The sequence below is a fragment of the Penicillium malachiteum genome (assembly GCF_028827825.1).
Source record: "Penicillium malachiteum strain IBT 17515 chromosome Unknown utg000002l:1.0-8849297.0:1.0-8852440.0, whole genome shotgun sequence".
In the NCBI taxonomy this organism is placed as follows: Eukaryota; Fungi; Ascomycota; class Eurotiomycetes; order Eurotiales; family Aspergillaceae; genus Penicillium; species Penicillium malachiteum.
The window spans coordinates 3,520,690-3,535,155 of record NW_026643095.1 but is presented as its reverse complement, the minus strand read 5'-3'; the positions used below and the strand labels follow the sequence as shown (position 1 = coordinate 3,535,155).

At 48.2% G+C, this 14,466-nt stretch overlaps 2 protein-coding genes across 2 annotated transcripts; both read left to right on the top strand.

Moving 5' to 3' along the window:
- Positions 1-2,778: 2,778 nt before the first annotated feature.
- On the top strand, positions 2,779-3,966 carry N7483_004378 (uncharacterized protein; the record flags this gene model as incomplete). Its single annotated transcript, XM_057087815.1, has 1 exon — positions 2,779-3,966. One exon carries the CDS (start codon positions 2,779-2,781, stop codon positions 3,964-3,966), a length of 1,188 nt encoding a protein of 395 aa, XP_056947644.1.
- A 6,364-nt stretch (positions 3,967-10,330) lies between these two features.
- Positions 10,331-14,252, top strand: N7483_004377 (uncharacterized protein; the record flags this gene model as incomplete). The annotated part of the gene is made up of 2 exons (XM_057087814.1): positions 10,331-13,962; positions 14,027-14,252. 2 exons carry the CDS (start codon positions 10,331-10,333, stop codon positions 14,250-14,252), a joined length of 3,858 nt encoding a protein of 1,285 aa, XP_056947643.1.
- Between the last annotated feature and the right edge of the window lie 214 nt (positions 14,253-14,466).

The window sequence follows — 14,466 nt, the reverse complement described above, 5'->3', positions numbered from 1 at the left end:
TTGAATTGCTTTGAGGCATCCCAGCCTCGGGCTTTTCGCATACATTCTTCAGATCCTCTTTGATCAACGAGGAATGTGAAAGCAAAGAATCCGGTTGGCCCATCTTAGGATCCACATCTGCATCGAAGAATGATTCAAGACTCTTTTAGAGCTCCATAGCCAATTGTATACCACTAAAAGTGAGTGGCTAATAGAGCCACTCAATCTGGATCCACCCCTGTCAGAAGCTTGGGTCCGGATAGCCACCAGATAGAATGCAACCTCGTTCACTAGACCCGAAACGGCGACCGTTTGAATAAGTCAGTGTGGCGGGTGTGGGGGAAAAAACTCAGGCATGTCAAATCAGCACACTTGGAGAGCTATTGCTGTACCCTCATCAGGAGGAATAGGGGAGCATTGAGGTATTGAGGATGGATCGGATCGCCCGAGCCATCAAAGCATGATTAAGGGACCAGGAGCAAAGTTTCCCCCAGTTTGGAGATCTCTCTGCCCGGCTTATTCCCCCTAGGAGTTCGACAATAATGTATGCGTCATGACCATGGCAATCTAATCATTCATGTTCTCAAACAAGGTTAATTCGGGACGGTAGGATCCGCAGCATCGTGACAACCTGTTTGAACCTGCAGAGCTCTTTCCTGTACTCTATACTATCATTAGTTCATGCTCTTTACTTCAAATGGGGGTGCATAATCGTATCAAGGTGGGATCCAATGTGATGACCTCGATAAGACTGGAATGTGCTCCGGAATGTTGGAGTGCTTGGCAGAATGTCATGCCTCCGCCAAGTATGCAGCGAATATTCGAAGACTTTTTTTGACAAAATATTCCAGAATATCATATTCTGCTGGCCTGGGGCACAAGTCCGGAGAATAATACATCACAGCGTGCATGTGAGGGCCCGAGATCCTCCTGAATCTCAACTGCATGGCGATCGCCAAGGGCGATCCTTTCGGCCTCCGAGTCTTGATCAGATCTCATGTTCTATTATTATCAACACTGGAGTTTAATAAGCCGATCGCCCTATTTGTGGAGGTCTTTGTCGAATGCAGTCAGATGAAGTTTTGATCCATGCCTAAAATGGCACTGGGTATCTCTTCAGGGCTCTCGCACATGAGCGATCATCTACCCAAAATAATCCAGTTGGTCCATTGTGTGCATTAGTTCAATGAGCCTGAAGGACATTGGCCTTTCTAGCTGGGCAGAATTTGTCATTTGTAGCTGAAGGCCCAAGCATCTGGGCATCTTGATGCAAGGCGGCGTTCTTTGTATCCCGCTTTTATTGGCATCGCTCAGGCCTGTTGGGTAGGCTGCGCAGGCCTTAAATAGACACTGGCTTTTGCTTTCGCCTGAATCAAAATAGATGCAGGAGTGACAGGGAAGAAAGCACGCTAGGGAACTTGAAATTAGTACATATACCAAGGGCAATTAGGCACTCTGTCAGCCCTGGAAATCCGGAGTGGAGTCTGGAAGTATCAATCCTTTTAGCCAGAGGTAACCATCACACTGCAGGGCCATTGCCATTTCCGTATCATCGGTTGATTTCTTTTTCCTGCCATTTCAGCCTGATCGACAGTTCCACTACTCCGAACCCTCCTTGGGCTATTATTGTAAACCGGGCTAGGGAGCGCCTCACAGCTTCTCTGGGTATGAAGCTATTGTGCAGGATTGCTGCATATGAAGATCTTTCAACAATTCAATATATTTCAGATATAGTATATTGAGTGTCTTAATTCTTTCAAGCTGCCCAATATCAAACTTGAAATCAGGCCTGTAAATAGAAAGAATTGAGGTCATAGCTGGAACCAAGAACCAAAAACTAAGAAACAATTAGCCGGCTGACTCAGAATGACGATTCCGTAAGGCGAATAAGGAAGAAAAGAGAAGAAGACAGCGACCACTTGAAGATTCAAGGCTTCCAAGGTTGCTTACAAGTCATATGTCTTTTTTGTCTTATTGAGTATTAGTAGTGAATTAAAAAGGATAAGTCAGCTGGTGTTGACCACCTGGGCACCTGACACAGCATTCACTTATTACTACTTTGGGCGGCGGTTGTCCTCATTCACTCGCGGTCGGCCCAAAGTGACTCAATCCTTCACCCCGCGGAACGTGGAGTTTCTTTTCTCTCCTCGGCTCTCTTCTTCCCCTCAATTTCCCCTCCACAGCTTCGTTCTCTTTACTCTTCTCGATCTTCAAAAATATCCACCATTCAATACTCACCCACCCTACCAACCTCAGGCATTCCCGTGCCGTTTTCATCGCGCTCTCCGAGATCGCCTCAACTTCGCACCTACGCGCCACCTCCCATCTTATCCATCTCACCATCTATCCAACATCATCACAGACATCCCTTCACACCTTGCGACCTCTTTCTGACCCCCCGAAATTTAATCGCGCTTGGAGATACCTTCAAAACAAGATCACCACCTCACCCGGTCGCCGCGAACGGGTGCTTCAACAAACAATTTCCAATTTCAAGAACGACACACAATCATGTACTCATCTTGCTTCCTTGCTGGGGTCACCCCCGTCGAGTGCCAGTAGATGATCACACGATCAACGTGTGCTTTACCATGGAACTTTCTCCGCGTCTTGAAGGCCTTCGTCGCCAGTACTCTTCCGTCATCTTGATCTTCAACTGAAATTCATTCTCATCTCCCTGCTGCGAATAATCTGGTCGAGGATAATTCCTTACTAGGATCAGTATCGAAAAGTCGCAGTACCCCTCAAATTTACACCATTCCGAGTATCTCCGAAAGCACCTCTTGCTCAATTCGAATCATGGAGACCTTGCCGAACATGGCTGCTACAAATAACCACCGAGAGTCTTGGGATTCTCTCTCCTCCGCTTTCTCCCACCTCGATGCCTCTTTCTCCCAAGACAGTTGCTATGGCTCAGACGAAGTTTCAGTCTCCTCAACCACTACCGCGCCGCTTGAGTCCAGCGTTTCAACTTTTGTCGCCAAGAATGAGAAGCAACCTCTTCACTCAATCCTCAAATCAATCTTGAAAAACTCCACCGCCGATCTCCAAGAAGACGACGACAGCGACTCTGAATCTGAGTCTGAGTCTGGATATGGATCGGACGACATCGAACTCGAATACGATGCTCTCTCCGAAGATGAAGACGAGTCCGATGAGGACGACATGTCTGACTTCTCTGTGTGGGACGAGGATTCCTCGCACAATGTGCCGGAGACCCATGAGGATCATACCCATTCGTTTGACGATTCCTTCATCGGCTTTGAGACCTCGGTTCGATTTGATCCCCATATCGAATACATCGGAACTCCAGATACCGACCTATCCGAGGATGAGGAAGCTCCCCAGTCTGAAATGACCATGCATGAGATGATGCTCCTTGCCCTGAAGTCAGGCTCTGTGCAGAGTTCTCTGCATGAGTCCGATACCGAGGATGATGACTGTGAGGATAACCGTGATTCTTTCTTCCGCGCAAACGCACCACAGCTGGAAGATTTCACCCGCGACGCCGTCGATGTGGACCAGCGTCTCTTCATCGCATACATGAACGGGATTCATGGAATTGCGGATTCAAACTACAAAACTTATCTTCGCGCCCAGGCGGACAACATCAGAATGGGCCACGAAACCGAGTCCATGCACCCCGACGATCCTCCTTGCATGTATCTCGACTCGGTCCTCAATCATGTCATCGGTGTCTTCCGTAACCTCCTTGCTGTGGATGAGTTGAATGACTTGATTGCACTCCGCAAAGAAGACTCGACCTTCGAGCCCGCGAAGACCACTCTTTCTGTTGAGACTCCCGCCGAGACTCCAGCTGAGGCGTCTGGCCCGAACACACACCAAGCTCTACTGGATAAAATTGAACACTTCCTCCTTGACCGACTCACCAACGGCTGCGTGGATGTTTTCCCAGATGAGCTGAGCTTCTTCGCCGGTGGAATCGCACACGCGCTGGGCACTGAGGACTTGCCCGCAATCGTTTAACATTGCCGGACAACAACAAAACAACAACAACAACTTACGACATTACGACAAAGAAAAATGGGCTCGCCTGGATCATAGGCGAAGGGATCGCCTGGGTGTTCAACAACCAGGAAAAGTATTCGGATTTATCAGCACTGCGGGGACAGGCTATCCATACAATAGCCCTAGTATCTCTTTCCTAGCTATTACTTGAAATTCAAAAAAAAATTGAATCAAAGAAATCCCAGCTTCTCATAAAACTAGACCCATACCACTACCAGATGTCCGTGTCTCTGGCAGACACCGTCCAGTGTAGTACGCCGTGACCTGGGCACCTAAGTTACTTTATTATGACTGTGCAGACTGAGTGTCTCGTCCACGGGTGTCTCATGATTCGAATCAAATCTGAAACTTCCTCGCAGATGAGTCCTTTAACTCATCTAGCGTTCACTTAAACCCCGCCCACTATGCCTCAAAAGACTGAGCATTATGTTCCAGCCCTCTACAATCTGAAGTAATCAATTTCCTTGCTCCACATTATACGCAGGTAGTGTGAACAAAAACAAGAGGCGCCAATTGGGTATACCAATCCAACCGCAACAGCCGTATGCAAAATTTATCCCCTACAATGAACATCTTCATACTAACCCCGAAGCATGGTCCAACCACAGCCTCGAGACCGCGTGTTTCAGAGTTCCTTCGTCTCCTCTTCCTCGTTAACCTTATCCATTTTGGGTCTAAGTGATCCCCTCAACCCCACCTGTCATGCCGAGACCTCCCCTGATAGTCACTTCGAATTTTTACCGTTTATGCCTTCTGCAGCGTTCAACGATTCACTTCAAGATGCCCAGCCTCTACCGTGATGCCATTTCACCGTTATAATAGTCTCTAAATGAGGCTATTTCCCCGCCTCCTGGCACAGCAAGCATGGAGATATCCCTCGTGGAACCGTCTAGCCCTTGAGCCATAACCTGTTTATTGAATTATACTTCGGGCCCCCGGCCCAGTTAGTCAAGACTGCGTGGCCGTCGGAGCCGGTGGAGGTGAGTGGATATCCGTTTCTTTTGTCTTTCTCGGAGAATTTCTGTATTCTCTGCCTACTACGTATGTATGGGGTCCTACATATGCCGTCTTTTTCACCCGATAGAGTAACGATGCACACATGCGCTGCTTTCGCGTGGTGGTGGCCCTTGCGGCTTTCGGAATGTTAGCGGAGTTTACTGCCATCCCCTTTTCTAAGGTTCGGTCTTTATGGAGCAGGAGGAGGTTGAGTTTCGTCTCCACTATGGCCGTTATATGTCTCCATTTATGTGGTGCTTGAGCGTGCTGCTCGGCTACCACTTCCGGGGTTGCCGTTAAGACCGGTGCTCTGCTAATAATAGGCCGTCCTTAGCTATCATGATACTAGTATGTGTCTGTGAGATATTCATTGAGAGCGTTGCACTCACTGCGGACCTCTGGGGTCGGTGAGGCTTCAACTTGAACCTATATTATACAAACCTCAGTTATAAACCAAAAATAACCTCCAAATGGAAAGTCGGTTATTTCAGTCCACGGATCCGCATTGATCGACCTCAAGGCCCGCCTGTACATGTGCATACGCAGCATACTATTGATGATCAATTCAATGGCCAGCCTTGAAGTGAGACTTCAGATAGATGTTGTATTCCACCTGAGTCTCAACATTGCCCGAAGGCTCTCTAAATAGTAGCATTCAAGTGCTGTTACTGATATTATCTTACAAACACCTTTTCCGCTCACCTGGGTAGGCTTCCGAGTCATGTTGGGTAGCATCTATACATCTCCTACCCATCAACCGATGTATCTATACAAACTACTCTCTGGTGCCATTCAAGGTAGTATACATGATGCCACCTACGCTGACTTCTTTTTATAGATACACATAAAACCATAAAGGATAACTCCCTGCAGTTTTATTGGTGAGCAACGAAAAAGCGCAAAGTTTCGCAGGCTGACATACTGCAGTCTAGGCGCATGTGGTGGACATCCGAGGACTATGGAGCATGACATCATGTAAAGCAGCCCGGGGAGTACTAATGTGTAAGACAATGCAAGCAGAAAGATCAAAGAGGAGTGGATGTCGAAAGTGCGAGTGAGGAATAGTTTCTGTGACTATGATCTACCCAAGGCCTCTATGGGTGCAGCTAGTACATATAGTCCAGGTATCTATGCATACTAGAAGCAGGATTACCATGCACAAGTCCCCTCATACTAAGCAAGGAATACAAACATGCAGTTCATCGTGAAACCTATAGCATTTACCTATACTATTGATACACATCTCATCGTTCAAGTACTGTCTGGACTGGACTGGCGATAGCTCACATGGACAACAGTAAGGGGTAGCCGTTTTTTTGTTGTCGATCGCAACGGCGCCAACTGAGCAAAGACACCGGATCATCCACGGACATATTGCCGAAATCATGGTTTTTTTTTTCTTGCAGAGTTTTTTTGTCATGTTTCGGACTACATCGCTAGGTCATCTGCGCTGTTGCAGTGAAGATTCCCGGGATGTCCTATCTCGTCATCTGGATGTATTTATTTGGATGTATCATTCATCAGCGAGGAATTCCGCTTTTCTTAGCCAAGCATCAGCATGAATATCATTATTTCGGTATGGGTCTGGTGGAGAGGACTCAGACGTCAGTATGGAGTAGCCTGAGGTCGAGTACGTCTTCAAGTTGTTCTGCTAGTAGTAGGTCCAGATGTCCGCTTTAATGAAGGGTATGTCCATAGTTTTTGGACTAGGCAAACCCACTCCACCAGCCGGCATTTCAAATCTTACTATAGAATATAGTTAGTTGACTCACTATATAGATAAGCGCCTCAGAACATTTGAACTTGAAGTGCAAGGTGCAAGGTGCAAAGCCCTACTAGTATGTATAGATGGCATACTACTAATCACAACCGTGGTACGGTGTAAATCGAACTCAAAGGCCAAACTCAATTTATCCTAAATTTAAGAATATTCTCATCCAAGAATCCCAAAATCCCTTGGCCGTCCTCAGTGTGGAGAGCCTGAGCCTTTCAATGCCACAAGAATTCTGACAGCAAGCGGAGAGTGGATCAACCACATCCACCGCGTGGGTTTCTATTCGGGTCTTCATTGCCTATCTGCACCAACAAATGTATGTGAATACGGGTGCTGGGCTCCTAATAGTGGGAACTTGAACGTCAACAGAACCGGGTTTTTACCTTCCCCCTTTCGTCTCTTGACGATCCCTTCGATTTTTTTTCCTACCAGGAAAAGTAATTCGGGCTGCACCGATTCCTGCCAGTGCGAATATCCTTCCTTGTTGGGACTTTCTCTGATGTATATCTCTCACCTAGGGGCATAGGGGTAATATCTGCGGTAATTATCGTGTGATGAGAGTTCAAATGGTCTGGTTCAAGTTTCTCAGCTGAGATTCAGCTTTGATACCTCATGTAATGTGTAGTCTACGTGGAAACTTTGGAACCTTGAGACTAGTATGTGATGAGATGAGATCGCGAGGTAAGGCACTGATCAGATCAGATCATAGGTGCATACTTTTCTTTTCTTTTTCTCACTTTGCCCTATAAGCTTACACTACTAATGCAGGAATGCCCTGGGGTACGGAGTACAGGGAATGGCCTTTGAGATGAACCAATAGGAATACCGTTGATCGATGAATGCATTGTGATAGTCCATTGTGATATGATAGATCAAGTTGACCCCGGTTAACTCCCGGTCCGGGGGGTGCACCACGTTGTCCAGTCACCATGAAGAATGGTAATCACACATACCCCAAGATTTTGAGGATTTAGACTTGTATTTGTTTTTTAGTATATTTTCTTTTTGATCGTATTGAGTGTTTTCCATGCTAATAATAATTCATTGGTGATTCGTGGGGCTATTTTATTTTAATTTCAGTATCCGAGTCTTTTCATATGATACTACTAAAATGTAGCCGCGCGAAGCCTCCCGAGGTCAGTGGCGCCATTCCCCTAACTTCAAATGTTATCATGCAACCCCTTAGGCCAGATAATATGGATATGACTCCATTTCTCTACAGACTATTGTTCTGAGCTCCCCACGCTCTCCAAGGTTGCGGAGTTAACGGCAGACGGGATTGCTAGACGACCCGCCCAGCGCCGATCGTGGAACCTGTGTTGATATGTAGTACACGGAAGGCTCCGAACATGAATCAGGATCTACTTTGATTCTCAGGGGAATTGAGTTATGCGGCAGACCGCTTCCTGGGGTATACCAATTTTATGGAGACCTTCATTACGGTTCCACGGAGTACATACTCCATCAAGCCTCCATACATAGTACACGCGAATTGCGTTATCAAAGTCATTGTAACTTTATTTTCTCGGTACCGTGTGCGCTGGAGATCTTCCATGATTCGATCAGAAGGTCAAGGAACCCACAAGGTCATAAATCTGGGACCATCGGGCTTGTAGGATCTTATTTCCCGAAATGTGTTTCTTCCCGAACCAATCTATTACGGAGTACTCCGTACCAGTACTCAGTATCGAGGTGAATTTTTTTTTGGAGATTTTGGAGATTTCAGTGGCGGTTTTGTGGGTTATTGGAGATCGTCGGTGAACTCTACCGTGTTAGGGAGAGATTTGGTTCAGGTACCACGGATATGATTGGTCTTAATGTATGACAGTTTTACAATGTATGTCCGGGGTGGAGTTATGTATGTAATTTGGGGGAGTGCGATCGGGGAGGAATAAGAAAAAAAAAGGAAATGAGATGAAATGGTAAAGGATCGTGGTAGAATGCCAATTTCCATACTTAGTCTCAAACCTTAGAAGGATTTTCCTGCAGAATTGTAAGCGATAGAAGCGACATAGAAAGTCGTATTGGGGGCCAACCTTAGAGTACATTAGGGGTGTTTCCTTGCATATGGCCCCTCGTGGACAATGAGCACATCCATGGAACCTTGGAACGGGCCTGAGATCGGATATCATTTTGTTACAGACCAGGTACCAGTTACGAGGTCCATCATCGGGAGAAAAAAAAGTGATTTTGTGGTATTTAGGTGGGGAGGTTCTTGTTCTTGGTTATAGGGGCCCACTTAGAGGACCAAAGTTGCCCCGGACCAAAAAGAAGGGCACAAAAAAGGTATTTGGGATGCATGGAACCACGATCGAAGGCTTCGGAAGAATAAGCAAGAAGAAACAAGACCCGGGACACGAAACTTGCACTAAGACGAAACGGAGAAAGGCGCAGTCCAATTGTTTCGGAGAAACGACTCACTGTATGGAGTACCGGGGCGATGGAGCTGAGACTCGGAAACAAAAATTCAATAGAACGACTAAATAAGGGAAAGTGTTGAAGACTAAACCCCCCCATAGTGGACCCGCTGATTCCATTGATTGGCACTTTCAGTTCATGATTGGGTCTAGTATTAGGTATGAGTGGGGGTCACTTCGTGCTGCTGATCGTGCTCGGCTTGGTTAACCCCTGGTTTCTTCATAGGGTATTTGAGTATCCAAGGTTCGATTCAATCATGATGTATACTTGTATCAAGCTTAAGAGATAAGCATGAATATGATCAGAGCTGCACTGAACATACCTAGAACATAATAAAGAAATGATAATATTTGAAATACTTCTCGGGTACTCCGTAAGTCCGTACCGAGTACTCCGTTCAACTCAGGCTTGTATGAGTGTATGAGCTCGTGGAGAAACCAAGCCTCCCGCTGCAGGGGCTTAAAAGAGCCATGGCGTAATAGCGGTACAGCAAATATTCTTTATTCTTAAAATTATAATAAATTTAGGAAAATTGAGTCAAAAAAAAATAGAAAAAAAAAAATTGTCAAATATACTAAGTTCTCCACTATAGAAATCCATTTACTCCTGACTTTGGTTCCCCTCAAGTCATTCCACCTTTTTTCCATCCTTCAAGAATCCTCTCGTTTTTTACTGCATACACTCATTTTTTAAACAACACACAATATTCGAACGTTTCCCAGGTTGGAACATATACGATCTTTATGGTGGCGCATACGGGCAATTCGGGTACGTGGAACAATAATTCGTATCAGTACTGGGGGCCAAGAGTGACGTTGTGCTCGTGCATGTCGTACTACTCGGGGCGAAGCCACTACTAAAAAAAGGGCCCCCCGAAGACTAATTCCAAGCTTGTCAGCTGCAAGACTGGAATGTCAGACTGACGGTGTACAGGATGATTTAGAGATTTGATTTCCACCTAGTCCTGCTCATTTCTGTGAGATCCTAAGGGCGCAACCCCGGACCCTGGATCCTAAAGAAACAACAAGATCCAAGGAAAAACCGAAAAAAAGGGACTAAGAAAAAAAACAGTCCGTGGTGTTTTCAATCAAATAGATATATCTCCGGAGACACGACGTTTGTCACCCTTTCATCATGCAACACTACAGTCGATCCGATTTTCTGGAGGCCGGGAGCTTGTCCCGCTCTCGCAGTACCAGTCTTTCTAGCGACTCGCAACACCCTCGATTAAGCCTCATGTCGCCGCCTTCCGTTTCTCCCGCACCCGCTTTTATTTCTCCTTCCGCTGCTTCAGAGATCATTACATCAGACCAAGAATTCAATGCTGCCGATTTTGTCGCGGAAGAAGATACTGGTGCTACGGCTGATGTGCTCGTTACTCCTGCCGCACTTTCCCTCTTGAACGGGTTTCTCGACAATCTTCTGTTCAACATCTTGGCCGCGTCCAAATCTACACAACTGAGCTGCATCCGTCCGATCTTGGCGGATGTTCTGAAACCCCGCCTCGCACAAGAAGTCGTAGCAACTGCCGATGAAGAATTGTGTGAATATATGGGCGGCGAGGATGATGAGAAGACGGAATTTCGAGGAGGCCAAGAACCAGGTGGTGAATTTGATCTTGTTCACTCATGGAAGTTGACTCGTTTGCGATGTATGGTTTACACCAGATTGGGCGACATGGAAGAGGAGGATGAGGATGAATTCATTGCCCAGGATCGTTTGGGCGAGGCTGATGGTGCTCCCCGCCGATTTTCAAGTCACGTCGACAATATCACACCCGCAGCAGCGATTTTCTTAACTTCAATCATGGAGCATATTGGTGAGCGAGCACTCGTGATCGCTGGTGAGACAGCTCGGTCCAGGTTATCATCAAAGTTGAACGACACCGATAGTCATTTATCGGACGATTTTGAAGACCATCGGAAGCGAATTGAGCGATTGATTGTCGAAGATTTGGATATGGAGAAGCTGGCCCTGAATGCGACATTGGGTCGTTTGTGGCGTACATGGAGGAAGCGTAGACGTGGCACTACCCTCGCGCGAACTTTGTCCCGTGAGTCGTTCCGTCGTCGCACCTACACCATGGGAAACAGCCGAAGGAGCAGTATTGCAACCATTGAGGAGCCTGTGACTCCCAGAGAGCCGCTCACTGAGGAGAAGCTCCCACTGCTCGATCCAGCGACCGTACCATTGCCCCTTGGTGACCATGATGTTGAAGAGATTGAGGTTCCTGGATACAACCCAGAATTGGACGGTGAGGTGGTGCAGACAATGCAGGCCATTGTCGCTCACAAAGTGCGACCCCGGAGTTTGATGGTGGTCCCCTCACCGTCGCTCGTCGCTCGATCAGGCAATTCTCCCTTGAGTGCCTCAGCCGTTGATAATCCGATGTTGCTTCATCATGCTCGTTCAAGGTCTCTACCAAACCAGAAGACGCTCACACCACGAGAGCCTCGATCACAGACCGAGACAGACCGGGCGGTGGATGATGCCGCGGAAGAGGTTTCCCCAGGGCAGTCATCCCCCAATTCCAGTAAAACTTCTCGATCATCTTCCAGAGAGAAGCAGCTGGAAACCATGTACGAGGATGATGAATCCGCAGAATTTGTGGATGCAGCAGAGACCGCGACTGGTATCGCGACCGCGGCTGAAAAGGAGGAGGATGGAGAAATTGCTGCTGAGGAGAAGGAGCGCATGTCTATCGTGCAGGAGGAGGAAGAAGAGGAAGAGGACAAGTCTGTGCAAACAGTCAGTTTATCGATCGCATCATTGCGATCGCGTCTCCGAGACGACGAAAGCATGGATGACTCCAATAACAGCAGCAATCGTGTCTCAATAGCCTCGACGATAATAAGTGAAGGGTCAGCCAAGGACCCGGAGGTTATCGAGGGCCGTGGGATGTGTGAGAAACCTACGTTGACGTCGGCAATTCAACGACCCAAGAGAAAGTCCAGTAGGGATGTTTCTGGGTCGTATGCAAAGCCGATCATTGCAGAGACTAGTGATGCCGACGCACACCCGGTCGTGACGATCCCCCAATCTACGCAAGGGGCTGAACCCGCACTGGCACCACCCGCCGACGCCACGATCGAGGCTATCACTCCCGTGAGCGACAATGGCATTCTCGACTGTAATCAGGACTCGGATATATCAGGGTTGACACCCGTGTCCGAGATCGCCCCTTCCTGCGACGATCTTGATTTCAAGACACCTGTCGAAAACCTCGATATTTCTTCAGTGTCGGCTGTTCCTCACGACGCTGTATTCTTCCCAGGCGCTGATCCCAGCGCCGCTGAATTTGCTGCTGTGGCCGACTATCCTTCTTCGTACGAGCCTTCTTTGAACCCAGAGCCTGAGGCTTCTACTCTGGATCCTGTTTTTGCTGCAGAGTCCCCTCGACCAGCTTCAACTTCTGGAGACAGTGAACGCTCTGTGCAGCCGCGTACCCGCCACAGACCCACGCCACTGGTGGTCACCGCAAGTAACCGCACTTCTCCAAGCCTCGAACAGCGAGCCGCTGTACAACGCATGCCTACTCGACCATCTACGTCGATCTCCTCGTCTGCCCAGGCCAAGTCTCGCCGCTCCGAGAGCTTCAGTAGCGCTCGCGATAAGCGTCCAGTCACAGCTGGCTCTACTACATCGTCTCAGGTCTCAAACAAGCTTAAGGGCCTCATGATTCGACCAGCTGGCGAGTCCCCCACTCTGCGTCTCCGAAGCTCATCAGAGACAAGTCGAGCATCTGGCAGTGGAGAATCATTGAACGACACGACCGACCTGGACAAATTGATCAACAGCGACGAGACTATCCACTTTACGTTGACACCCCGCAGCGTGAGAGAGATGACCTTCCCGGACTTGCCTCGACCGATCCCCCGTTCCGACACGACCAACACCTCTGACCTAGCTCAGTTTTTGAAAAACACTGGACCGCCAGGTGCAGACCCTCGGGCTTCAGTGTCTTCCAAGGCTGCTGCAGCGGAGGCAGGACGTGCGGACTCACCAAAGCATATTCCTATCTCTTCGCGAATGACCTTGTCTCCCAATAGTGCGGCAGGTCAGTCTCGTGAGCTTCGACCTGGTAACTCTACTCTTGAGTCTGCAGAGGTCACCAGCGTTCCTAGTCAGGTTGCACCACCTCCTATCGATTCCCCCAAGTCTCCAAAGTCTCCCAAGTCACCGGCTCGAAGCAGCATGTCCTCCACTGCATCCCGGAACCCCAACCGACCTAAACTTCAGGCTCGCGCGGCTGAAACTCGAGGATCAGAAACTTCTGATCTGATTGACTTCATTCGCCAAGGCCCTCCAGAGTATGGCGCTCACCGCATCCCTCGTACTGTTGCACCATTCCGAAACACGATTGATTCGGATGATCTGCCATTTGATTCTCCTCAGGATGGCTCGCTAAACAGTAACCGTGGGGACTCAGCTCCGAACAAGTCACTGACCTCCATTGGCTCGCGGACTGGATTGCTTAATTCAGCAACCCGCCCTGGACAGGCCAAAGCCACTGCATCTAATAGCCGAGCTATGGATGAAGACCCTCACCCTGTTCGGAAGCAGCGACGTGTTCGGGATCCTTACGCTATCGACGACTCTGATGATGACGACCTGCTCGAGGAGATGATCAGCAATGCCAAGCCCCCGCGTCAGGAAGAGAGTCTACTCGATTTCCTGCGCAGCGAACCTCCGCCAGACTTCGATTCAAAACCCAAACCCTTGAGCTTTAGACAGCCCCCCCTCGTCAAGTTCAAGTGGCCCGGGCCGTGTGGTGTCAGGAAGAGTCCCGTCGTCAAAAATGTCCATCAGCTCGATGCGTTCCCAGGGTAGCAGTATCACCCACGCCCAATCCAACTACTCTTTCAAGGTGGGAATGGAGCGCAACCCTGGCATCATCCCATCCACTTCCAACCGCCAAACCGAGACCAGTGCGCTGGCAGACTTTCTCCGCAATACTGGCCCACCAGAGCCTGCTCCCCAAAGCCCTGCCGCCAACAAGTCTAAGGAAGGTGGCTTTGCCCGCTTCTTCAACCGTCGCAAGAAGATTGAGGCTTAATGCAGAAACAGCCTGCTATGATTCCGGCTGCTTAATGATATGCTCTTAGCGTTTCATTTCTATTTAACGATCACATACTATGATGTCTGTCTTTTTGTCATCATTTCAACTTCTCATCTCCATCTCTCACTTTTCCACCTCAAATCTTTCGCTTCATTTTCATCCATCTTGTTCCATAAAGCTGTCTTGCAGCGTCACCCATCTTTTTCATTTC